The 26,490-nt window shown below is 48.0% G+C and overlaps 1 protein-coding gene across 4 annotated transcripts; it reads right to left on the bottom strand.

The window, feature by feature from the left end:
* Positions 1-1,903: 1,903 nt before the first annotated feature.
* Positions 1,904-3,951, bottom strand: LOC142814692 (uncharacterized). 4 transcript variants are annotated; one of them, XM_075893865.1, is made up of 4 exons: positions 3,103-3,951; positions 2,359-2,445; positions 2,180-2,300; positions 1,904-2,051 (listed from the first exon to the last, which is right to left on the bottom strand). In XM_075893865.1, the coding sequence occupies exons 1-2, from the start codon at positions 3,370-3,372 to the stop codon at positions 2,392-2,394; spliced, it is 324 nt and encodes a 107-aa protein (XP_075749980.1). In that variant the 5' UTR covers positions 3,373-3,951; the 3' UTR covers positions 1,904-2,051; positions 2,180-2,300; positions 2,359-2,391. The 4 variants fall into 4 exon arrangements, with proteins under 4 accessions (XP_075749980.1, XP_075749982.1, XP_075749979.1 ...); XM_075893867.1 differs by having other exon boundaries at positions 2,180-2,494; XM_075893864.1 differs by having other exon boundaries at positions 2,180-2,445.
* Positions 3,952-26,490: the final 22,539 nt, after the last annotated feature.

The following is a 26,490-nucleotide window of genomic DNA, read 5'->3' as shown; positions in this document are numbered from 1 at the left end:
TTGTAAACAAGAACCATGCATTGTATTGAGGGCGTGGTATCGGGTATCTGCAATGATAAACTGCCGGGCAAAAGGTTGGTTAGCCCTGGGGCTCTTTTATGGTGAGAGATGCATTTGAGGACATTAATAAAGAGCAGTTTTAACAAATGTTTGTAGGTCCGCACGAGCAGGGCATAGCTTGTACACAAAGCTTCCCACTTTCAAAGGATGCCATCAGGCCAGTTCATCTTCAACTGAGGGGAAGTTGTTGTGTCCGTTGCAATTCTTGGCAGCAGGAGCAGCTTCCAGCCACGAGATGGTTAAGGGTTTACCGGCAGCTCACTTAAACATTTACACCATGACGATTCATCGCAGGTGCTGTGGGAGATGAAAAATCAACCACCCGCATCGCTTCTGCAGCACGGCGTGTGGCAGCGGCACAGAAGGCGGCAGCGGTGCAGGAGGGCACTGGCCATGGCTGAGGGCTTTCTGCGAGAAAGGGATACGTAGTTTAGTTTAATTTTTCGTCATGTGTTCAATGTTTTTTCTTGTCATCATTCATTATAGATTTGTCAGTTTCAATGTGTTTAGGTGCTGCTGTTCATGTTCAATTTTATACGCTTCGGGAGACATACACATAGTTTAGTTTTTTTTTCGCCATGTTTTCAACTTTTTATCATTCATAATTGGTTTAGTGTTTTTTATATGTTTACGTGTTGCTGTTCATGTTCTATTTTATTCGTTTTTTATTTGCATTTAGTACATATTACTAGATTTAGGTTAGCATTTACTTTGTATAAGGAGTGCAGCATTTTTTATGTTCTATATATGCATTTCTTAATGTATGTTCGAGCTGTTCTAGTGGCAGTGTTTTTTACCCACATTTCAAAGGTGTCTAGTCATTCACACGGAGACCACGAGTGTATAGTTGACATTTTCTGTTAATGTTTCTTTGATATTTGTATTGTCCCACTGTGTTTTCTAGCTCACTGTGATTTTTATTCAGCATTACCACATAGTGTAGTAATGTGATATCTTTTTGCATCACACTGTTTTGCAGTTCACTGTGATATTTTCATTTCAGCACAATGAGGCTAAGATGCAACAACTACATTGCGAATCTTGTTTGGGAGCGCTAAGCTAGTAAGTGGTCATCTCGCACAGTTTCACAAAGGAAAATGGTCATCACAGCAACATGCCAGCGATTGATTTCATCTAGTTTTCATTGTAAACGACTCTTTGCGGGAATAAATTTCGAAAGTGGTATGGTTTGGGAGCCGCGAGATAACTGAGCGAATTATTCATGCTGTATGTTATCAAAACAACTCGCCTGTTGTTTGCCATCTTGATTTGCATGTTTTTAGCATTGCAGCATGACTGCAGTCGTGAATTCAAATTAAATGTTATTTTAACATTCACACAATGTTTAGGACAATGAGCAAAAAAACAGCACAACTTGACAAGCACAATTGCTTCTCAAGCCTGGCGTGCACAATTGAATGCTTGTAGTCAGTCACTATGACAAGATATGGACTTATGTATCATGTGTTCATACAACATGTTACTAATAGAATCTCGATTTTTGTGCGTTCTGGTGAAAAGAATTTTGAGACGTTGCTGCATTGTTCGCACAATTTTGTGATAGCAACATTCAGCACAGAGTGCCGCTCATATATGCTTGCTCCAATCTACTCTGTTGTGACTGTGATCGCTAATATGGAAAAGGGTGTTTCTGTTGCATATTTCATGTGCCATTTAAAGAAAATGCAGCATTTTGACATTGCCACCTTGCTTCATATTGAAGCACAAGTAAGTACTTTGTGTATTCAAATGTGGCAAACACAGCCCTTTCATGTCTAGATGCACTAGAATCAGTGTAAATAAATTATGTGTGGGATATGAAAACATGAAAACTCACCGTTCCTGTATACTTCAAAAAAGGTCCAAGACAGCGCTGCTGCCGTCTCTGAGCAGCACGTTGCGTGGTGTGAGCATATGGCTCCCCCTTGGCTCTCCATCGTCATCCTCAGCTGGTGGCATGTCCACGACATACTCGTCCAAGGTCCAGTCGCCTGCATGCAACGCAATGTTGTGGAGAGCAAAGCAAGCATAGATGATTTGCGCTGCCCGATCGGGGTTGTAGAGCATCGTTCGAAAGTGCTGCAAGCAGCGGAACTTGCTCTTCAACACGGCGATACACCTTTACACAACATTGTGCATGGATGCGTGCTCCTTGTTGTATCGGCCTTCGGAAGTGTTGCACGGTTGACTGCCAAGGACTGGAATTAGGAGCCATGGCTTGAGGGGATAGCCTGCGTCTCCTGCAATGTAAGCATAAAAGCTGAGTGCTCTGCCCAGATAGTACACATTAATACTTACCAAGCAGATATTCGCAAGGCTGTAGATGTGCAGCTAGGCGTGCACGCAGTGGGTTGTGTTCCCACACCCAAGAGTCGTGGCATGAATCTGGGAATCATGGGTCTATGACAATTATGCGCAGCCACGCTTTGCACATCTGCGATGAGGAGCGATATAAAATAGTACTGCATTTATACTCAGAATAAATCCCTTTTTTCTACGCATATGCAGGAAACAATGCGTACTAGTACAGTCATTGGTACAAAGAGCTTCACTTAGAAGGAAACACAGGGTGTAGCACACTGAGGAGGGGGGAGTGTGGGGGCAACGACCCCACCTCTGCTGTACACATGGCTACGACTTCCACTGAATGATCGATAAGTGAAAAGCTACGCGTTGCTCTTGGGAAAGAACACTCGTAAATACCAAAGCCAGCTCGTCCAATTGTGATTGTAAGCACTTTCGTGTTGGAAATACTTCCCTGTCGTGTATATACTTCTGCTACGTCTGCTGCCCATATTACCGATTATCTCTAAAATGCACAATTCAATTGCGTATGCATGCCAGTGCAAAAACGGCAACTGGCTCACGCACAAAACACTTGCCACTTATTATTACCGAGGCCTTGCGAGTCACCATCTAGCTCGCACCCAATTCCCTGCAGGTTCTTTTTCATTCGTTGCATTATTACTTTTTCCAGCTTTGGCGTCACAACTGAACAATTGCTCCGAAGGGCGAGTAATAAACGATCCTAACAGTACTTACGATCATGACGTTCAGGACATAATAGCCCCTTCTGGACATGAAGCTCGCCGTGTCGGCCAGTCTGAATCCCTCTGGCTTGCGAATGGTGACCAACGTGCCATCGGCACACGCCAGCACCCCTGGGATGCAACCACGTAGCACAAACTCCACCTTTGCCTCATCCTTAGCAGCTGTTGTCAGTAGGAAGTCCCCCACCCTTTTTCTAGCAGCCACGGTAATGATCGCCTCCGTCACCTCGTGGATGGTGTTGCTCACCGCCGGCTGAGACATGCCGATGTGTTCCTCGCGACCAATGCTCTTCTGGAAGCTACCGGTGGCGAAAAATCGCAGCGCGCACAACACCTTTCTCTCTGTGGAAAGGCCACTGGCTCGCTGGCATCCGATGATAGGGTCAAGTTCGTCGCACAAGCTACGCACTGTTCGTTTGGACAGACGAAAACATTGCCGGAACTCTTCTTGGCTGAACTCTTCAAATGCATCTTTTACCTCGCGTCGTCGCCTCTGCTCGGTTAAAGATACCGCACAGGCAAGGCGAAGTACCGTGTCATGTGGGAAACGCCATGTTGTCTAAGTGCCCCGGTGCCGAAAAGTCGCGCATTTTTTCCATTTCAATCCAATCCAGGCCACCTTGCAGCCATTTCAATCCATCCGGTTGCTTTCGGACAGTCTCTCCGACCGTTCCATCGCCTTTCTCCGAAAACCGAAAAAAAAGAGTCACGTGACACCCCAGTCCACGTCACTAATAACGTAACAGCATTCGTCACAGCTTGTATGGGCCAATCGCGTGCGACTCAATGGAAGAGACCGCCTTTGTCCGGATTTGGAACTTTTACATAATTGCGCCACTGATTTCTCTTTCGCTTTCACAGCCTTCTCCATCAGGGATCGCTGCTTTTTAAACTGGTTTTTCTTTTGCCTGCGCGATAAAACGGTATGCCAGGCATCCTCAGTCCATCCATGGCGTTCCGAACAAGTCGCGTCACCAGTCTCGTTTCCGAGAGTCGCGTCAACAGACGCTGGTTCGTCATCCTTTGCCTGCCGAGACGAGACGCCACTCGCGTCCGTGTCAGCGGTGAGTGATTCCGGTGCCTGAGAAGGGCCGGGATAAGCTTTGTCAACTTCCATATGGCGAAAAAAGGCGATCAGCCCCGGCCAGCCATGCTTGGCAGAACAAAATAAAAGTGACCGCCACGCCCGCCAAGTTAGTCGGAGCGCTTAGGCTGACAGAGCTTTCCCGCCGGCATTTTGTCATGTCACAAAACAGGTCAAAAAAGTGAGGTAAACATCGCTCACCTTCGATCTTTGTCCCGTGGCAGCAAAGCAAGTGTCCAAAGTTCACTATCTGCTAGTCCGTGCTCCCACAAACACACAACACCGTCGTGTTCCGCACGTCGTAGTACCTTCCGGGACGCGCGACGCCAGCCGTGGTCGTTAAGGTGAGCGTCTCAACAAGGTCATCCAATCTGCCTGCGATGGTTTCTTCTCGTAAAGTTGATCCTGGCCCAAGCTTTGGGTATCCGTGGAATCAGGAGAACTTCACAAAGCAGACTATAAGATTTTTAGATGAGTTTGCGCGAAATTGCTCTTAGAAAAGCTTCGGGAAAGCGGAGCGCAGTGTGAACATGTCTTCGCAGCTTGGCGCCTCCTGGCGGTCAGCCCTGTTTGGGCAGTGGGCGTGAAATTCAGCATGTTGCATATTGCGCCGGTTGCTGTCGGGCCGCACCGACCATGACCTCCGAGATTCCGGGCGCGCGGCGGGTTTTAAGTGTGAATACACTTTATAAGCGACCCCAAACCATCCACCGCCGTCGGCGGCGTCCGCAGTCTTCTCTCTATCTTTAAAAGAAAGAGGACTTGACGGGCCGCAGCGCGACGCTCTACCGAATAAGCCACGGACGCGACGCTGATATCGGTGTTAATAACGCGCCTTATACCCCCTCCCCCTTCGCTCGCTCCTCCGCTCTCCTCGCTCGCTGCAGCTGCGCGCGCACCCCTCTCTCTCGCGCGCCCGCCTTCTCTCTCAGTCTCCCGTCGAGCGCGGGTCGTGGGGGGAGTAAAGTTAAAATCCGTTGGCATTCGCCTGTGAGTTAACGTAAACTCCCCCGTGTGATCAAATTGCGATTCCCAGGAACCATTACACCATAAAGGCACCATAGTGTGATTAATAAATATAATAGTGCGAATTAATAAATACCCCTCATAGCATCAACCCATGTATTCGCACTTAACCATGTTCACCCTTGGGGAAATGCTTGGGCTTTTTTCTCCAGCCGTCCCAATCGCACAGAGAGCACGTGTTGGCTGACGTACGCGTGGCGCGCTCTTTTCTCCGCACCGCGGCACTCTTTCTTTCGGTCGAAAAGGCTGCCACGCTGTGGGCGAAGCTTTTATGTGGCGAGAAAAAGTGGTTTTGCGCTTTTATATAGATTTGTGTTCGTTTGGAAATGTCGGATCAAGGAGTACGAGAGGCAAAGTCAATGCTGGGGCGCTTTATTTTCAAGTGGGGTTTTTATTTTGCTGTATTTTGGCGCCGCCCATATTAGATCAATTGAAATTGCGATGTCTTTGCAAGAGATCCGCATGCGCTCGAAGCTAAACTTCAAAGTTCTCGGGCTGCGAAGAAAAAAGAAAAATGGCAGCCCGATCCGCTAGCGAGGTCAAACGATTGCAGCGTTCTACGTCCATGGATTACTTTTCACACTCGGTTGAATGGATTCTTCTTGCCCTCATTGAACTAGCGCTGCTTCTCTTTCTAACGCTAACGCTGCTTCGAGAATTCTTGCGGGCGCCCTATTGTGATCACAGCTGCACCACGACGTGGTGTTATTGCTTTTTAGAAGCGTTCTTCGCTTCTTAGGCTGGTACGCCGGCCGTCCAGAAGTGCTCGCCCCAACTGCTCTTCCCTAAAGATGAGGCACTTTCAGGGGGACTTGTCAACGACAAGCAAAACGCTGTTCAAGCGCGAGTAATAAAAAAAAACAAAATCACATCATATGCACGGGGTGAATAATTATTGGAGTGAAGCGTAACATCCATTCATCCTTGCGTTCATTCGTCCATGCGTCCGTCGACTTCTATCACACTACAGCACACATCTAAGGGACGTACGCTTCGCCCCACTCATCATATCATTCAGTCTGTGGATATGCTGGCTACGCTGGCTAGAAGGAAGACCAACCAAGTGATGCTATAAAAAGCTTCATTCCTTAAAGCAATAAAACGACGTCGCGCTATGCGTTGCAGCTGTGATTACGCCAGCGCGCCTGTAAAAATTCTTTTAAAAGCGTCTAATCTCAATCAAGGGTAGTTGCACGAAACAAACATGAAAGTGACCCTTTCATTTGCGTGTAACCGTGAGCGCAGTATGCGGCATTATGATTTCGCTTGTCGCTTGGGCTGTCTGTTTTTAATAAATGTGAAGCGTTTTATTTGCGCGCCTACTCACAAATCCGGCATCTGCAGCGCCGTTGACACCGCCACTGCGCATGCTGGCACCTCGTGCCCAAGTTTTTTTTCCTGATATGCAGAAGGGCACGCATCACTATGACATATTCCTGAAATTAAGTTGAAAAAACAAGAACTGACGTCACTTTTTCTAACAGGGATAAACTACAGCATTAACATAGCCATAATTGTACAAACCGTAAGCAGTCGGCGACTTAATTAATAAATCGCTACTATTGAATCAAACATTCATTTTGACTACCACTTCAAAATTTTCTGTCCTTTATGCAGCATGTCAGCGACGCATGCACGCAAGGTAACCACGCGAACGCCGCAGCATGAGCGCGTTACGAAAAAAAAAAACAATATATATATATATATATATATATATATATATATATATATATATATATATATATATATATATATATATATATATATATATATATATATATATCGGTGTCAGTAACGCGCCTTATATCCAGATGGTAGCGTTGCCTCCGGGACATCCATCGCACGACCCGCTCTCGACGGGAGACTGAGAGAGAAGGTGGGCGCGCGAGAGAGAGGGGTGCGCGCGCAGCTGCAGCGAACGAGGAGAGCGGAGGAGCGACACCGATATCAGCGTCGCGTCCGTGGCTTAAGCCTGTTTCACATGCGAGCGAACGAGCGACGGCGGTCGCAGCGATGAGCGGCGGGAGGACGCGCGGACGCGCGTTCGTTTCACATGCGCCGCTGCTGTTGCGCGACGCCCGCCGCTCTAGCGGCCAGTGTTGTCCGCGGAAGGCGCCGGTCAACCGCTGTTTTCAGTAGTATCTGAAAGCCTTGCTCTCCTCCAAGTGTGCTTCATTTGGCGCCCCTGTGCTACGAGGTTCATCATCAATAGCCGCTCGACTTTTACGCATCTGTACACTCATTGAACTAGTTTTAACATGTATTTTACAACAAATAAGCAACGTTTGCAGCTGCTTTTTGTTTTGTCCTGGCTTTGTCACGTATGATTCTTGTTGCGCGCTCATATAACTGATATAACTGACCATGGAGAAGCAAAAAAAAAAAGAGTTTGCTTGTATAGTTTTATTATACAGCTGCTCCAGCTAAGTGAATGCTTAGAACTACGAGCGCGTTTTGCGCAGCACTTCCCATGTTTCTCCGATTCATTGCTTTTGCTTTCAGCGATTCAACATTGGGACACTGAACGAGGTTTTTGTCAGCCCAGTATACACAACTCGCAAAATTTATACCTAAATTTTTGTACCTGTTCGCTCGAGTCAAAATAAGAGTTTTGATAAAAACTCTAAGTAGTAAGCTTCGACAGTGTTTGTGGTCACCCTTTGGCTCATGCGAACACATCCTTCATTGGGGTTTTCTGAATGGTCTACATCTCTTCTGGCGCTCGAATTCGTATGCTTCCACCCTAAAGAGTAAGCCTCTTAAATTTTTCAATAATTCAGTAAAGCACTCCAGGATGAAGAGTTTCATCAACGGCAGGTAGCATAATATACGTGATACGCTCGTTGTTCCGGTTCTTTGACTGCTGTATATACACTTGTGCACGGCGCAGGTTAGGGACTACGCAGCAATTCTTGCTTTAGCTTGCATTTGCGTCCATAAATGCTGCGGTGGTGAGCAGAAAAGCCGAAGTATGACGTCATTTCACACAACACACCTTTGCCGTCGGGACATAGTGACATTCAATTGGTAGCATTCGACCATGTAATTTAGATGCATGTTTCTAGGCATGTGTTGCTGCCCTGATGCCTGAAATCAACAGATGTTCTTCGTTATCTACGCAGTGTATGTTGTGCTCGCGACCGAACATCTATTTTCGCCTAGCCAGCCGCCCATTCCTGCACTGAATATCACGGAGAGCAGCTGGCCAGTGTGGCAGGACCTGTCGACAGCCTGCAAACTTCAGCGCTCTGCGGTGCAATTGCTCATTGCGAGAAAAGCGTCGCAGAGGACGCGGACAAGTCAGCCAGGGTTTTAGTGAGAAATCCAGGTGTTGAAGGGGAGAACAAATATAAAAACCTCTGATGAGTGCCTTATTGCCCCGAACCATGACAGGCTTCGCGCCCTTTTTTTTTGAGTCACATCACGAAATTCCTTTTCAGTGACCTGTGTGGAATGCTACATCTCAAGTCCACTACCGTAGAAGACGTCCTTGCTCTCTCGTTCATGTGAAGCCTTTCATCTTTGCACCGCGACACCAAATGTCATCATTTGTTAAACCAGCAACAATTGCTGCTACATAGAAGTACGGCGTGCCATGCGGCTCCTCTACGTGGGAATAACTCTCGATGAAAACGCAAAAACAGAAAAAAGAAAGTAGTAATAATGTTATTGAAATAAAAAAAGGCACCGCACGCGATTGTTACTACGGCGAAAGCATCGTCGAGAGCAACGAAAGGAAAACAGCTGCACTTAGACTTCACCAGTGAACATGGCCAGTTCAAGCCGCGACGTTTACTTTATCGAAGTATGCGACTTCGGCAATGTCTTCCCAAAAAATGCTCTTCTTATGGTTCTTGCGGAAATCCTCCATCTTGACGTCCCAAAGAATAGATTGTTTCAACACTTCTATCAGCGACTTGTTGAAAGCAGTGTGAAACATTTCTGAGCCGGTGAGAGGACGAATGTCGTCTGCTACTCAGTCGGAGCGAGTTGTTCTGTGGAACCAGTTCCTCGCCGCGCGCGCGTAAACTTCTCGACTCCACCCACGTCATCACGAGTCAAACGACGTCACTGGTTGCTCTGCCGCTTGTGCCGCTAGCGAATTTTTCCAACTCTGGCGAATTTCACAAGGGCGTCTAGTCGCCGCGGTAAAAACCTGTTTTGGCCTGGCGTGGCAACTGCCGCTCCGCTCTTGGAGCAAAATCGCTCGCATGTGAAACAGGCTTTATTCGGTAGAGTGTCGCGCTGCGGCCCGCCAAGTCTTCTTTCTTTTAAAGATAGAGAGAAGACTGCGGACGCCGCCGACGGCGGTGGATGGGTTGGGGTCGCTTATAAAGTGTATTCACACTTAAAATAATAACACCCGCTGGCCGTCGTCTAGGTTTGGTCCTCCCTTTTCCTCTCGCACCTGAAAGGGGAAGAGGACCTTTCTGCTAATTAAATAAAGTTTGTTCATCATCATCATCACCCGCTGGAGAGGAACGGTCGCTGGACCAAGCAAACTCGGCGCTCGGCATCAGCAACTGTTTTGCTCTCTTCTCGCAATGTGCTGACGCCGTCAAGTCTGGCATCATGGAGACAGGAAAAACTGAGGAGAGGCCCTGTCTTATCCCAATGCATTGCGAGAAACGTGGCGTAAGTGACGTCCAATTTATGGAGCAAACAAACTGGTATGAGGCAAACAAAACATCAGACGCTCCGCGGACTTATAGCCCCGGCGTAAACTTAACGCTTGTTGTACGGTTTGCATGCAGCAAATGTTGCGAGCACACCTTTCAGATACTGTTAGCGCGTGGCAGGCCCAAGCGCGCCGTGGTGAAGTACTTCGTGGAGTGTTTTTGTGCAACAGCACAGAGCACCGGTACGTGTCGTAACCAAACTCATTCAGCCCCTACATCATCGTGTTCAAACTCACCCAACAGTTACTTACGCAATCTGCTCACCGTAAGGCCTTTCTGTTCTTTGGCAGATTTCTCGATCTACGGGCCGATTAGCAGTTCTTTGCTCGTATGTTTGTCAGTGTGGCAATGCACAATTTTGAGAGTTTACTTCTTAGCTATTCCGTGCAACGCCAGCCTAGTGCTTGACGTACTTCACGTCGGTAAGAAGGCATAATTGTAGTGTACATGCGATCATGCACGTAAAGTGTGTAATTCCAGTGCGCACACAACTAACACGCAGCGAGCGCTCACCGTACAATACATACACATTTAGTCCGATAACTAGAAAAGATTATTGTCCTTCCGTATGAACGATACAACTTCTACAAACGCGACACGATGTCTGCAACACTAAAAACGAAAGTTTGCTTGTGATTTCAGTTGACACAATGAGTAAGAACCAACTGAGCGTACAGCTGAGAGCCCCGCATGCAAATATTATGCATTATTTATCAACAGTGAAGCGAACATATGTGAAAAGTGCCACCAGGTACATCCGGCGGGGCACGCGGTTCGCACCGAGTATACACTACATCTGGGCATCGCACAGCTTTCTTCAGAAACGCGTAAAAGAAGCAGTATTCACGAATTGTCTCGCTGCCGTTAAAGAACACCTATCAGCTACAACTCCGCCGGAGCCGCTTCCAAGGCCGCCGCCGCGGTTGCTCGCCGCAAATCGTGAAGAGTTTATTTACTTTTCCGCTGGGACGTAGTCCGGGTGTCTGCGATGCAGCGGCTCCACGAATATGACGTCATGGCCTTTCCTATATTTTTCCTTCCTCCATGTATGGAGCGAAAAACGAGCTCTCAAAGCATCGAACGCTTCGCACTCGCCCGCGAGGCTACTAAGGTTCTCTTTCCAACTATATCCCGTCGTGCCACTGAAGCAGGAGACAGGGAGGAACTCCAGACTGAACGTCACCGGCTCTGCGACAACCACGGGCTGCTTACATGTGCGCTTTCGTCCCTTACGGTCACCCACTCGCACTGTGAGATCTAAGGTGTTCAGTGGATATGTTAGGTAATGTAGGAACGAACATCGAGATGTTTTGCTTGTTGTAGAAGAACGCCGCGCGCGTTCAGAATTTTGTGTATCAGGTATAAAACACTGCGCGTTGCATAGCAGAGGCAATTCAAACTTTCTATTCTTCAATGGTATACCTCGACGAATACTTGGTTTTCTGAAAGATACCGTTTCGCCAAATGTGCGACCATTTGATTTAGATGCAGTCGATATTACTGTAAATGAACACGATACTGATATTGCCATTGTGCTACCAAAACATAATCAAAGACAAATGACGAAAAAAGGGAACGTTGATAACTGAACCACTTTCACTGTGAAGGACGTGGAGAGTAAATGTAGGTCGGCTAAAAGTAGCTTTTCACAATATTCCAGAAAAATAACATCACAATCATGAGTTGCACGATCACGGCACCTAATTTTCTAGAGCATAAGTCAAATTCGGTTGACCACCTGATAAATAACGGTACGCGATAAAATAGTAGTCCGATCTCTAATGATAGGAGGGCAAAGTAATTCAACGACGACAATCAACCCAGTTTTCACCCGTATACGCGTCTCCAGAAAGGGGGAATGCTAGAATGCTTCGGTCACAGACTAAATAATACCTCCTAGCAATGATCTATATGAGAAAACATCAGCAATTGTCATGCTTTTATTGGACAATCGGACCAAAATAAAAGAAGTAACTGAAAATATATTTGCCTTCAGTGCAGCCAGAAGAATTTGTCGGTCATTTTTGCTCGCACGCGAAGGAAAAAAAACATGCGCACGCAGGAAACCCGCACGCTGCTTTCTGCTGTGGTCTCCACCACTCGAGGATGGATGGATGGATGGATGGATGGATGGATGGATGGATGGATGGATGGATGGATGGATGGATGGATGGATGGATGGATGGATGGATGGACGGACGGACGGACGGACGGACGGACGGACGGACGGACGGACGGACGGATGGACGGATGGATGGATGGATGGATGGATGGATGGATGGATGGATGGATGGATGGATGGATGGATGGATGGATATGGATATGGATATGAATATGGATATGGATGGATGGATGGATGGATGGATGGATGGATGGATGGATGGATGGATGGATGGATGGATATGGCTGTACCCTTTAGATCGGGCGGTGGCTAGCGCCACCAAGCCGTAATACTTAATGAACCAAAAACTAGATTTATTTTTTTTTCTTTAAAAAGTGAGTTTGAGGATTCGTACTTTGCAGTGAGGGGTTTAATTTTCACTCGTGCCTTCACTTTAGCCACCAATCAGATAACCTCCTTCTAGTTAAGTCTATCCGCTTAAAGTCTATTTTGCCCTCCCGGTCCCTAAACCCCAGTGCTTTGAAAGCTCTGCGCCATCATCATAAGGGTGAAGCCCTTTACAGAACATTATCAAGTGTTCGGCAGTTTCTTCTTCTTCTCCACACCCCCATTAACCGCACCCTCTAGCGGTAGCCGGACGCGGGAGAGAAGACTCGCTGGTTTCGCTGGGGAGTGCGGCGATCGGGACGGCCGGAGAGAACCTCGCTGCGCGCCCGCAATCTCGGAGGCCATGCGCCAACATTTGAGTTTCTTAAAATTAACTAGAGGTGACTCTGGCGCTGCGATCGTTTAGCGACCACCCGAATGATGGGTCGTACACAGATTTGTCTAATCTTCATACTTGCGGGCAGCGAATCGCACTTGCCGCTTCGCTTATTGATGACTTCTGTTTCGCTTTGAAGGAAAGAACGATTTCCTTTCAATATTGTGACCTGATTTGAAATGGTAAGTCTAAAAGAATAAGGTGCTGAAGTGCAACTGCTGAACATTTGTTGATTTTGTTTCGTGAGAAAACAGCTCCAAGCAACACGAGCACACGGAGCCAGAAGTACGAAGGTTAGACAAATCTGTGTACCACCCATCATTCCCATGCTCACTGAGGGACCGTGCGTTCCAGCTCTCACAGAGACTAGCGCCAGAGTTCCCTCCATTGGATATTAGGAAACTCTATGGCGCCTCCGGACGCTGGTCGTGCCGGTCCCGCCTAGTGCTCGCGTTTCGCTCACGTAGCGTCGCTGCGCCCAGCGTGCGTGCGCGGCAACGTTACGTCGGAGTATATTGGGCCCTTCATGATGCGCTCGCGGCCATTTCGATAGCTCAACATATACCAAATTTACTATCACGTGAATTAAATAGACAATCCACGAAGGTAAATGACACGTCCAAGCATGATAATCATGACATGCGTGCCATGCAAAACATTATTACATGCTATGCCCATAGCGCGATCGCCACCGTTTTGCTAGCTCAACATATACCAAAGTTGGTATTACGTGACGTGAATAGACGACGAAGGTAGATGACGCGTCCAAACATAATAATCATGATAAATAAGTCATGTACGCCATAATTTACCCGCATTTCGCAACGTTGTGTTGAGTTTAAAGTGACATATCAACCTTTCTTAATCGTGCTTCGCATATCATCAATTCCCAATGTAATGGGATCTGCTATTTTTTATGTCCAACGCCATTGTCGGCCGAAAGAATGCACCACGAACGCGCTCTTTCTTTTTTTCTCCTGAAAAATGCCCGCCAAAAGGTGCATCATAAATGAGCTCTAACACTTCGTGGCGTTCTTAAGGTAATACACGTTCAATATACTGCTTCTCGTTCGAGAATTCCCGGTGGAACAATAAGCGCCCTCTATGAACATTCCGCGTATTCCCTCGCGCGCCTGCTCCCACGGCAAACGCAATGAGCTGTCCTCTCGTTGATCGTTTGCGAACACATTGTCACGTTACACCGTAACTTCAACCTGTAGGTAAGAGCACACAAGAACGTAATGTGGGTACGACCGCCGACATTATGACTTTATTGTCTTTTCCGCAAGCTCATCTTCGTCCTCTTTTGTACAGCGGCACATACAACTCTTCCAGCATCTCCAGAAACAATGCTTGCAGAACTTATACTAGTGATTACCACCCTCCCCAGAGATTACGAAATGAAAAGAAAACACATACAATAACCAGTACACAAGAGGGTGTTCACAATACCTGCAAGTCTACCTAAGCGAGTTTGACGAATAGTCAGCGTTGGTAAAACGGTTTCTTTCTCAAAACATGGAAGACGTGTGGCTGTTGTGAACGGTGGGATTGACGAGCCGTGTCCTCGTCAAGAACTTCGTAGTTCACTTCGCTTAGACAACTTAGCGCTCTATATATGGACCAAAAGAGCAGTGTAACAAATTTTCCGACCAGCCCCATTGTCGAGTGGGAGTCCATGGCCATACTCGCTCTACGGGTTAGTAGCAGACGTCATGACGACGAGCGTTGTACCACAGCGAGTCAATGCGTTGTTGCTTATTGATTCGTTCGACTGCAAGCTTGCGAGTTGCATCCACCAGCCTGATAAATGTGTTCGTCTTGACAATAATCTGGTTTCCGTATGGTAGAAGCATGGCATTCAGCATTGTAGTGACCTCCCTGCCGTGAAGAAACCAGAATGGTGTGAACCCAGTTGTTTTCGCAGAGCGGTGTTGTAAGCGAACGTGACGTAGGGGAAGATGCCATCCTAGTTTTTGTTGTCTTGGTTAACGTACAAGAATAGCATATTGGCGATCGACTTGTTTAGTCTCTCTGTAAGGCCGTTGCTTTGTGATTATTATGCAGCAGTTTTTCGATGCGCTATTCCACTAAGCTGCAGTACGTCTTGGTTTATCAGGGCGGTAAAGCTGTGCCACGATCAGTTTTGACAACTGCTGGTACGTCACGACGGAGGACAACCTTTTTCACAAAAAAGTAGGCAGTCTCACGTTTTTATGCTTCTGTTTTGCAGTAGCGCGTAATGTAATCAGTAGCGACTGCAATGCAGCGGTAGCCATCATGAGACTTGAGAAAAGGTTGGAGCACATCCATACCAATTTGTGTGAATGGTTTTGTCGGAAGAGAAACAGGCTTCAAAAAGCCAGCTGGGCACGGATGTTGTGCGTTACGGCGCTGGCACTCTTGACACATTTTCATGTAATTCTTGCGTCCCGATTGAGCATAGGCCAGTAGTAGTGTTCGTGAATTCGGACCAAGGTTCATGTGAATCCCATGTGGCCAAAGGAAGGCTCATCGTGACAGGCAGACAAAAAGATCGGCTCGTAACGCAGGCAGGACGACAAGCAGGGGCTCAGTCGCGTAAGGTCCAAGTTGCTTTTATAGAGGATATTGCTATGAAAGCAGAACGATGGCATGTGAGTGCTCGAGGTGGATGCACACTGCGGTCTTCAGGATATACAATTACTTGTTGCTCGGAATCGTTCTTCTGTTGTTCAGCCAAGTCAGATACACTTAACACCGCAGACAAAACGGCCGTCGAGTTCCTGATTACCTGAGGCCGACGTAAGAGGCGCTCGGGAAGGGCTGTCCACGCCAATATGCTTCCTTCCAGACTTGTACACGACTGTGAAATCGAACTCCTGAAGGCTCCACCTGGCTAGACGTCCGGAAGGGTCATTGAGGTTCGCCAACCAGCAGAGTGCATGTTGATCGGTAACAACTCGAACACGCGACTATACAAATATGGTCTGAGTTTAGCTGTTGCCCAGATACCCCTTTTAGGCACGCCTTTTCAGTGGTCGTGTAATTCCCCTGTGCAGATGATAAAATCCGGCTAGCATAAGCAATTGGACGTTCAACGTTGCCTTGTCACTGGACGAGGACAGCACCAAGACCGATGTTACTGGCGTCTGTGTGTAGTCCAATGTCGGCATCTATGTACGGTCTGGAAGATTTTTGGGATTCATCATCTATAGAAATCTTTCCTGGTCTCCTCAGGTGAAGAAACTTCGAACTATAATAGTAGCAGCAACTCAACTCTTTAAAGTCGTGGCTGAAACACGATGGGGATGTAGTTGCCGCTCACTGGTACTGCTTCAGAAAGCATACATTGAAGGAATATTACGCTATTGTCTACTGGTGCTTCACCAATTATCCCCAGTAATTAAGAGAATTCGGAAAGCCGCACACAACAGCTGCCTACAAATATGTCTTGGGCTCCCGAAGAGCTCATCATCATTGGGAAGTGTAGCGGAAGCAGGATGTCTCCCACTGGATGCCATCTCTATCCAAAAAAACATGCGTAATCATCTTCGACATGTATTACGAAGTAAAAAGTATTTCCTGTACCGAGTTCACTTAACGCACAGCTATTCTTCGTTCGGCCAAGCTGTGCATATGCTTTAACTCTCCCCTTTTAATCAGCCACAAAAATTAATGCCTGCAATATTTCTTCCCTGGATACTTTCGCCTCTAGCTATAAAAAAATTTGTACATGGCATCAATGGGGCAAACAGACGATTGTCACAGGCTGCGCTAATGCAGTCTACTCTCCTCTTCTTAGCCGACAACTATGCTCAGCACTCGCATATATACAACGACGTTTTAACCACCCAAGAGACTTTCTCTTATAGACTTTATATCTCTTCTACAAGACAAATGCTATCCTGTAGACTGCAACGGAGATCCTCGACAGCAACAGAACTTCGTGGCATCAGAGAAGCTGTCCTTTACATCTTGCGCCGAATGCCGGACTGATGGGTAATTTTCCCCGTCTATAAGGGAGCACAACAAATATTGTTCAACCTCCTAAAGAAAACAAATTCTCACCACGTTTCATTTGACATAGTATATCTACATCACCTGGCTGTGACCTCAGAGAACTCTATCAAATTTCAGTGGATACCAGATCATTATAGCATTCCCGCCAACGAAAGAGCAGATGAAGCAGCACGCAAAGGTCTTCGACAACACAATTCAAGACGAACTTATTTCACTAAATTAGATGCAGCTCAGATGGCCGAAAGACTTGCGATTGAAGAAAATAAAAGACACTGGTACCTTCCGACACATCATTATGCCTTCCTTCATTCAATAGACCCCTATCTGAGAAAAAGACTCTCATTCGAAATTCATCGCCATCTGGAAACGTTATTTCATCGCCTACGTCTAAACAGGGTCTATGTTATCAGCCTACGGTACCGTTTCTGTCAGTCAGCGAGTCCGTATTGAAAACTGCGGCTCCATCGTATCTGTGGAATATATATTGTTTGAGCGCATGTTGAGAAGCATGCGCTTTATGAACATGCAGTCGCTAAACGTACAGAGAATAAAGCGCATTTGTTTTTGTTTTTTGCCCACATCACAACATCGTATTGATATCAACTGTATCGACCACCATGGTGTTAGTTTTAACTGCTGCAGAAATCGGGGCAATCGTCAAACACACTCCATTGTCAATGGGTTTGATTTATTGATATGCGGGGTTTAACGTCACAAAATCAACGTATAATTATGAACGATGCCGTAGTGGAAAGCTCCGATAATTTTGACAAACTGGGGTTCTTTACCGCGGACCTCAATTTCAGCACATGGGCTTAAAGCATTTTCGCCTCCATCGAAAATGCAGCCGCCACAGCTGAGATTGGATCCCGCAACTTACGAGTCACCAGCCGTGTACCTTAGTCACTGAACTACCGCGGTGTGGCGCCAATAGGTTTGAAATGAGCGATAGTTGTTCGCTTGGCCAAACGTTGGTATGCTCTGCTAAAAGTGGTGACCCCTATCTGAGAAAATGTTCGACCAACAACTCAGTTATCCCACGTTTATATTGGATTATGCCGCGGGCAACGCAGATTTGCTGAGCCAAGAGCACCGAAAGGTTTTCTTCAGCGACACCACTTCTGCAATGATCTATATCACCCTGTACAGTAACGAACATGCTGGTTCGTGACGGAAGTGTGATGGTGTCGTCGACACTACGAAGCTCAGTCCTCTCTGAAAATGGTATCTCTAGGTTTTGGAGCATAGTCGTCAGCAAACATAACGAGGCAGTCTCGAACGTCAATAACAGCGCCATTCTCGCGAAGGAGCTCCACGCCAAGAATAATTTTCAGGGAGCATTGGGGAAGCACTATGAAAGAAACAAAACGTTGATTCACAGATTTGCAGCCTTGCGGTACATCACCCTATCGGTGTCAAGAAGTGACCTTCTGCTGTCCGAAGGTTTCACACATGCCCCTAAGGAGTCGTCACCTTCCTGAGTTCAGCCACGAGTGGAGCACTCATAACTCAGTAGTCGGCGCCAGTGTCGACTAGAGCACCCTTACAAAAATCCTTTATATGGATATATATAAAAATTGCCATACATGGCCACAACAGTTTCACGGATCATTCTACAGCCATAATAATTACTGCCTGATAATTAATGGTGCCCCCAATGGTTTCCAGTGAATTCAGCCTATATATCCATTTGCTAACCTTATAAACTTTGGTGTCGACGGTTTATATGAAGATTGATGAAGGATCGAGTTTAATTAGTCTATTATTTGATGTTTATAACAAAGGTGGATGTATGACCAGAGTATCAACTCTAGATTTGAAGCTCTAGAAAGCTGGGGAACACAACAGTAAAATTGTCTGACGTACGTGCACACACAAATCATATTGCTGCAGGTATGATCAAGCCAGCTGCATAATATATATATATAAACACAGTCACATCTGCCTGTACAGCAGGTGAATTTGCTAAAGTACCAGGTGAGTGTAAGATATGCTACACAACAGCCACAGCATTTGAACAGTGGCAAGCACTGCGTGGACAGCAGCAGGCAGGATTTAATAATTAGCACAATAAAGCTAAGTTCAATGGCTTATGTGTGCATTGATCGCGAGGGCTGCATGGCGATGCACACATGGCAGCACCACGCATGCACAGGCACGTTCCTCTTTTTATACTTACAAAACTCACAAACACATAATGCTGCAAAAATGACTATCTTTATTGGAGGACCGCACTTTTTTTTCCTCTGCTCGCCGCTCAGCAAGCTTGGTGCCCATTGAAGGCACAAGAAGCTTTTCTTGGCACTCCCAGCCTTTCCCTGTGGCAGTGGTTTTTGTGTACGCTGTAAATTGAAAATCAGATTAACATGTACCATGATGTGTACACAAACTCATTAGATAAGCCCCACCAATAAGCTCTATTAAATTTATTGCAATAGCCCCTAATAATGAATACAAGGCCTGAATGAGATCAAATGAATGATTGGTTCTGGCCATATACTTTGAATATGTGCATATGGTCGAAACCCCTACAACGAAAAATTCTTGGTTATGTAGTTTGAATGTCATTACTTCAATCAAGCATAAATTATACCTTATGTAGTGGGGAAGAAGGAGAGAGACAGTATCTAGTTGGAGCACCTGAAAGACGACTACGACGAAGAGCTGAGCTCGTGACAGTGACTGACGCCTCTTGAACCAGGCAGTTGGCTTTATTCAATAAACCCCCTTATAATTTGATGGAGGTGCTGGGTAGTCTTCAAAGCTGGAACTACGAAGTCGCACCTTACCTGCAGTGCCAGCAATGCCGGAAGAACCCTCCACCCAAAGTACCTCGCAAGTTCCCTCCTCTACATGTCCTGGCGTATGGCCACTGCGTCACCCACCGATCTTCAGCGGCAATGATGGCCAAGACGTTGAGGAGTGACTGGCTACTTACCACAAGGTGAGCGCAGCGAACAAGTGGGACGATGCGGCTAAGCTGACCTACGTAAGCTTTTACTTGTCCGGCGTCGTTAGTCTCTGGTTGCGCAATCACGAAGCCGACATTGCCAGCTGGGATTCATTCAAGGCCTCCTTTTCGCAAGTCTTCGATCGCCCTGCTGTGCGAAAACTCCGCGCAGAACAACGACTTCGTGAGCGCGCTCAACAGCATGGAGAGACCTTTACCTGCTACATTGAAGACGTTGTTGACTTGTGCAAGCGAGTAAACCCAGCGATGCGAAGCCGACAAAATCAAACAAATCCTCGAGGGCATATGCGATGACGCATTTCAAATGTTGTTAGCCAAGGACCCACAAACCATTGCCGAACTCGTCCGCTTGTGCCAGAGTTTTGACGAATTGCGCAAGCAACGCGCCCAAACACGGCGCTCTCTGGAACAACGTGATTCGATCGCGGCCTTGACTCTCGGAGACCAGAACGACATGTTGGCTCGCATAAAGCAGTTCATGCGGGAGGAGGTCGCTCGGCAGCTCTCCATTTTATCGAGCGCGCCCGAGCCAGCACAAACGCATCCTTTGGCCCCAGATCATCTGGCCCCGGCCATAAGGCACGTCATACAAGATGAGGTAGCGGACGCTACCTCACCTCATAACGAGCGAAAGGCATTTCGCTCGTTCACCACCTCTGGAGGCCGCACCCTTGACGTATGCGCAAGTCGTTGCAGCCAGAGCACCTCGACAGCCCACTTATACTACCTCACCGATCCCTGTTCGGTCATCACCAGTTCCGTTCAGCCGGCCGATTGCAGCGTTTCCGAATCCATGGTGCACCGCAGACAATCGCCCGATTTGCTATTCTTGCGGTTACGCAGGACATGTGGCTCGCTTGTGCCGCCGCCGCCCTCTCGTTCGGAGCGACTCCATGCAAAGATTCTCGCACGACTCTCGGCGCTTCAACAACACGGCACATCAACAAGGATCCTCTTCACCCGACCGCCCTCCCTCTGTCAGTCACCGATTTCCATCTCCCCGGCGTCGCTCCCTGTCGCCTATGCGCCGTCGACCCTGCCTTTCACACTCGGAAAACTAGATGCCGCAGTTTTGGAGGCACGAACAGCGTCGTCGTCGAAAGAATCAAGTCCTCGCATTTCTCCGACAAACCTCATCGACGTTTTTGTGGATGGTGTTGCGAAAGACGGCGACGCCAACACGGTCCCGAAGGCGCCACTGCTTCCAACTCCGCCGGGAAGGTCACCAGCCGTTTGGTAGCGTATGTTTATCAGCTCGCGACTGCTTCTGCGCAGAGCTGATAAGACGAGCGGACGAGACGACGGTGAGTCAAACAAGGTTTATGTACAGCATATATACAGAGGCGTTACAATTTCGGCACTGGGGCCGACAGAGACTCGAAGAGCCGAGCTCTCCTCTCTAACACATAGGTCAGCTTTTCGCCTAAGACCGCCGATCACGACACGCCGCAGGGCTTCTTTTATTTGCACCGGGTCCAACCAAAATGTCCAATCAGAAGCGCCGCTGGTCGTCAGGGCAGACTCCTCCAATGGGGTCGCCGCGCAATGCGTCAGACCACCAGACATGAGGACGCCGGCTCGCTGTCACGTGCGCTGCTGACTCAATGCACGTGGGCCAGAGAGGCGCCGCGCGTGTTCACGCCGCTGAGTTGTTCGCGCCAGGCGGACTGCGGGCTGGCCTTGACCCAGATTGCCTTTTTCAGAGGCACGGACGTTTGACGAGGACTCGCTGGCATAACAGCACCCCCGCCGCCAGACAATGCACCGGAAAGACGAGCTGCTTCCACGGGGCTCGGATGTCAGGTGCGCTCGTTCGCCAGGTCCCTCCAGGTTCGCCTCCAGGGCCATGGGGAGAATACAGCTCCAGACTGTTCCGGGAACACATCCCATTTTTGACGACGGATCCCAACTCCACTGGCTTGTCGCCACAACTTGCTGGCCAACTTCGCTCGTCTCTTCTGACCATCTTCGGTTTCAGCACTTGTCGATGGTTCTGCAACTTGCTAAGAACGGTTCGACAACAGACAACACACGACACAAGCAAGTGCCCTCGGTCACCCGACAGAACACCAGACAAAGTATAGTACAACATATACCCATCTACGTGTTTATCGGAATTTAGTTCCAAAGACCCTTAAAATGACAACTCAATTTTTTCCCCACGTACAACAACGTAACGGATTAGAATACCACATAAAGTTGGCCCCTTGAGATCACTCTGAACGAGAGCGCTCAGCCCAGGTCGTGATGAGGTCAAAATTTTGCCCCGAATCGCCAGCCAGAAACCGAAAGGTTGAGAAGGTACTAACTAAACGCACGGCTCAATGCGTCTGCATTAGCGTTTAGCCTTCCTTTTTTGTAGCGAACGTCAAAGTTGTGCTGTTGGAGTATCATGCTCCACCTCAGTAACCGGCCACTTTTAGGCGACATGTTATTTAACCAGGTTAGAGGACAGTGGTCCGTTTCAACCACAAACCTCGAACCGGAGACATAACAAGCTAGCTTTTGAACGGCCCACACGAGGCAAGCGCATTCCTTTTCAGAGGTACTGTACGCCTCTTCCCTGCCGCTGAGTTTTCGACTTAAATACAAAACTGGCCTTTCGTTACTAGCACTGTCCTCCTGGCACAATACAGCTCCCATGCCGCGATCACTCGCGTCGCATTGAATCACAAATCTCTTAGAGAAATCGGGTGCCATGAGAACAGGCTTTTCGCTTAGGGCCTGTTTTAGCTGGCAAAACGCAGTCTCCTTTTCTGAGTCCCATACTACTTTAACCGGCTCGGACTTTCGAAGCGCGTCAGTGAGAGGGCTGGCAATGCTAGAGTAATTTTGCACATAATGCTGATAGTATCCAGCCAGGCCCAAGAATGCCCTTATCTCTGATTTTGTGGTTGGTCGTGGATAGTTCACGACAGCGGCTACCTTAATTTCTGAAGGTCTACGCCGGCCACGCCCCACAACGTGCCTCAGGTAAGACACCTCGCCACACCCTAGGTGACATTTAGTAGGTTTCACGGTAAGGCCAGCCTTTCTCAACCTGTTCAGCACGACGCGTAGATGCTCGACATGTTCTTCCCAGTTGTTGGAGAAGATGGCGACATCGTCAATATACGGCAGAGCGAACTCGGAGAGGCCTTTAAGAACGCGGTCCATTAAGCCTGAAAAACAAAAGGGTGCATTTTTCAATCCAAAGCTCAGCTTAAGTGGGCGATACGTTCCAAATGGAGAAACAAATGTGGCATAGCGGCTGGCAGGCTCTGTAAGGGGGACTTGCCAATACCCTCGCACGAGGTCTAACGTGGAAATATAGCTAAACTGTGACACAGTTTCCACCCTCTCCTCTAGGTTTGGTATCGGGTAAGTTTGGTCTCGAGTTATTGCGTTAAGACGCCGGTAATCGATGCATGGCCTCGGATTTTTTCCTGGCACCTGAACCAATATTAGAGGGGATGTATAGTCACTCTCGCCCGGTACTATGACTCCCAACTCCAGCATTTTATCGATCTCCTCTTTCATGATCTGCTTTTGCACGGGGGAACAACGATACGGCTTGCTACGGATTGGCTCCTCACAAGTTAGCTCGATATCGTGCTCGATCACCGTCGTGTTTCCGGGACGGTCCGAAAACACGTCTTGAAACTCGGAAACAATCCTTCTCAGGTCCTCCTTCTGGACTTCACTTAACCTAGGCTCTAGGTTCAACTGCTCCAAGATTACCTCCGATCCCCTTTCGATTACATCACTAGAATTCAAAATTTCTTCTCCCTCTTCCTCTGCAGCATTCAACAGCAGATTTACGACCGCTTGACGTTGAACGTATGGTTTCATCAAGTTACTGTGGTAAATTTTGTTCGGCCGCCTTCCTAATTTCACTTCATAATTGGTATCAGAAAGCTTCGATATTACTTTGGCAGGCCCTTCCCAATGAACCTCAAGCTTGTTCTTTTTGGACGGCCGCAGCAGCATTACTTGACTACCAACTTCAAATGTGCGCTTCTTCGCCGATTTGTCGTAGTACTCCTTCGACAATACTTGTGCAGCCTTCATGTGGCTTTCCACAAGATCTTTCGTTTTTCCAAGCCTCTGAAGGAGGTCTAGAACATACGCAACTACATTAGGGTCCTCATCGAATCCCTCCCAGGACTCGCGTAGCATTTGCAATGGTGTTCTCAAACTCCTGCCATACACAAGTTCTGCAGGGCTAAAACCAGTGCTCTCATGAGGAGCTGATCTTAAAGCGAACATAGCGGGAGGAATACACGCTTCCCAGTCGCATTTTTGCTCGTAGCAGAGAGCTCTCAGTATCCGTTTCAGAACGGAATGCATACGCTCTACCGGATTAGATTGCGGGTGATGGATCGAGCTGTGCACTACTTTTATTCCACATTTATCCATAAAGGTAGAGGTAAGGCAGCTGGTGAAGACACTACCATTGTCGCATTGGATTTCAGAAGGAAATCCGACGCGTGCAAAAATGGATAGCAGCGCATCCACGACATGAGGGGAATTGAGCTCCTTAAGGGGTATCGCTTCCGGAAATTTTGTGGCTACACAGAGAGCCGTCAGGATGTACCGACAACCTTGCCTTGACTCTGGCAATGGCCCGACTATATCAATTACTAGGCGCCGAAAAGGTTCTGTGATAATCGGCACAAGCTTCATGGGTGCCTTCCACTTGTCCGTGGATTTCCCCGCTCTCTGACAAGTGTCGCATGAGCGCACAAAGTCTTCGATATCCTTCCAGCATTTCGGCCAATAAAACTGAAGGGAAACTCTAGCCTTGCTTTTTTTTATGCCGAGATGCCCTGCCCATGCGTTTTCATGCGCCAGTTCCAATAGTTGGCGACGATACTTTTGTGACACTAAGAGCTGCTCATACTTGCGACCTTGCGCATTTGTGTAGCTCCGATACAAAAGCCCTGCTTTCTCAAAAAAAGAAACATTCTTTTTCTTTTTTTTTCTAAGTTTACGCTTTCCATTAGCGCTTTAATCGAGAGGTCCTCACGCTGCTCTCGAATGAGCGTTTCTCGATCAACCCTCGACAGCTCACTCCAACTTTCCGCTACAGGCGAGAGCGTTGCAGCCTTCTCGCTCTGATCCAATGGCGCCATGTCGTCTCCCCTTTCTACGGAAACCGCGCCGGTCGGTTCGGCGACGGGCCGCTCGCGCGACTGCTCACATGACTCACGCGGAAAGTTTCCTCTCTGAGGTTCCGTCGACCCGCCGACAAGGTCACTTGAGAGTTCACCGCTTTGAACAAGGTCAAGCTCTTGCGAGAGCTTCCGCGCTTGCGATCGCGTGAGGGCCATGTACGCTAAGTTGGGGAAGAACGATTTACCCTGCTCTTTGAGAAGCTGCTCTGAGTTGTTGGAGAAGAGATAAGGAAAACGATCGGGAAGCGCGGCAGACACAGCCGCTTCGGTGCGAAGCTTACCGAACGGGCCTTCAATGACAACCGTGGCGATTGGTAAGCAAGCACTCTGCTCCTCGGCGACTTGCCTGATCCACGCGCATTCTCCTGTAAAGTCATCCGGAGACACCAATGAAGGCTGAACAACATCCATGGTTGCCGCGGAGTCTCTAAGTGCTCGACACGCTTTCCCATTCACACTAATTTCTTGGATACACGGCTCCAACAACCGCATGTTCTTTTCCGATTCTCTAATTGTTGCAAAAGCAAACTTTTGCTTACAGTTTATCGCGATGTGCCCTTCCTTTTTGCAGTTGTAGCAGATTAGTGGCTTCCGTGATTCAAACACCCGTGTGGTATCAGTGCGTTGTTTAGAAACCTCACTCGATTTTTCCGCTTCTGTTTTCCCTTCCTCTACAGTGTCCTTCGTAAGAGACGGGTCCTTTTTGAAATTACGGTGCGGAGCGGGTCTCCGTTGATCAGGTTTCTTTGAAAAGCCCTCTTTTCTCTCATCCTTTTCAACGCGCACTGCCCTGCTGTGCAACTTTCGGCGAGTATAATACTCCTCAGCTAACTCTGCTGCCTTGTTTAGCTGTACTTCACCAAGTTTGTCCTGCAGCCAAAGTTTGACATCCTCCTCGAGGCAGCGGTAGAATTGCTCCAATGCAACGCATTCCACCACTTTATCGCGGTCGTCATAAAGACCTTCGCCCTTGAGCCATTCAATCAAATCGGCTTTAAGACGAAACGCGAAGTCAACGTGTGACTCATTCCCCTTTTTAGCATACCGGAACCTTTGCCTGAAAGCCTCGGGTGACAACTTATAACGTCTCAAGAGCACTTCCTTAACCTCGTCATAGCTCTCAAACGCTTCCCTCGACAAGCAAGTTATCGCGTCGGACACTTCGCCGGGAAGAAGAGCTAGCAGGTTCCGCGCCCAAAGAGGCCGCTCCAAAGCGTTTCGCTCACAGACGTGTTCAAACTTGACGAGATACTTCGCCATGTCCTCGCCTACTACGAACGGTGGCAGTTGGTCCCGAATTCTAAAACCGCTGACCTGAATCGTCGGAGAAGCTACGCTAGGCGCCTGCGAACACTGTAGGATTGCCAATTCTATTCGTTTCAACTCAAGGCGCTCCTGTCTCTCGGCCTCCTCGCGCTCGCGACGTTCGCGCCTTTCAGCTTCTTCACGTTCGCGAGCTTCGCGCCTTTCAGCTTCTTCACGTTCGCGAGCTTCGCGTCTTTCAGCCTCTTCGCGAGCTTCGCGCCTTTCAGCTTCTTCGCGAGCTTCTCGCCTTTCAGCCTCCTCACGTTCGCGAG

Source organism: Rhipicephalus microplus, chromosome 4, assembly GCF_043290135.1.
Source record: "Rhipicephalus microplus isolate Deutch F79 chromosome 4, USDA_Rmic, whole genome shotgun sequence".
Taxonomy (NCBI): domain Eukaryota; kingdom Metazoa; phylum Arthropoda; class Arachnida; order Ixodida; family Ixodidae; genus Rhipicephalus; species Rhipicephalus microplus.
The sequence above is the reverse complement of the archived record's forward strand: the minus strand, read 5'-3'. Positions and strand labels throughout refer to the sequence as shown.

Coding starts and splice junctions, on each gene's coding strand:
- LOC142814692 (XM_075893864.1), bottom strand. CDS start 3,372: ATGTCTCAGCCGGCGGTGAGCAACACCATCCACGAGGTGACGGAGGCG. Junction 2,446..3,102: donor ATGTCCTGAACGTCATGATC/GTAAGTACTGTT, acceptor CATGATTCCCAG/ATTCATGCCACGACTCTTGG.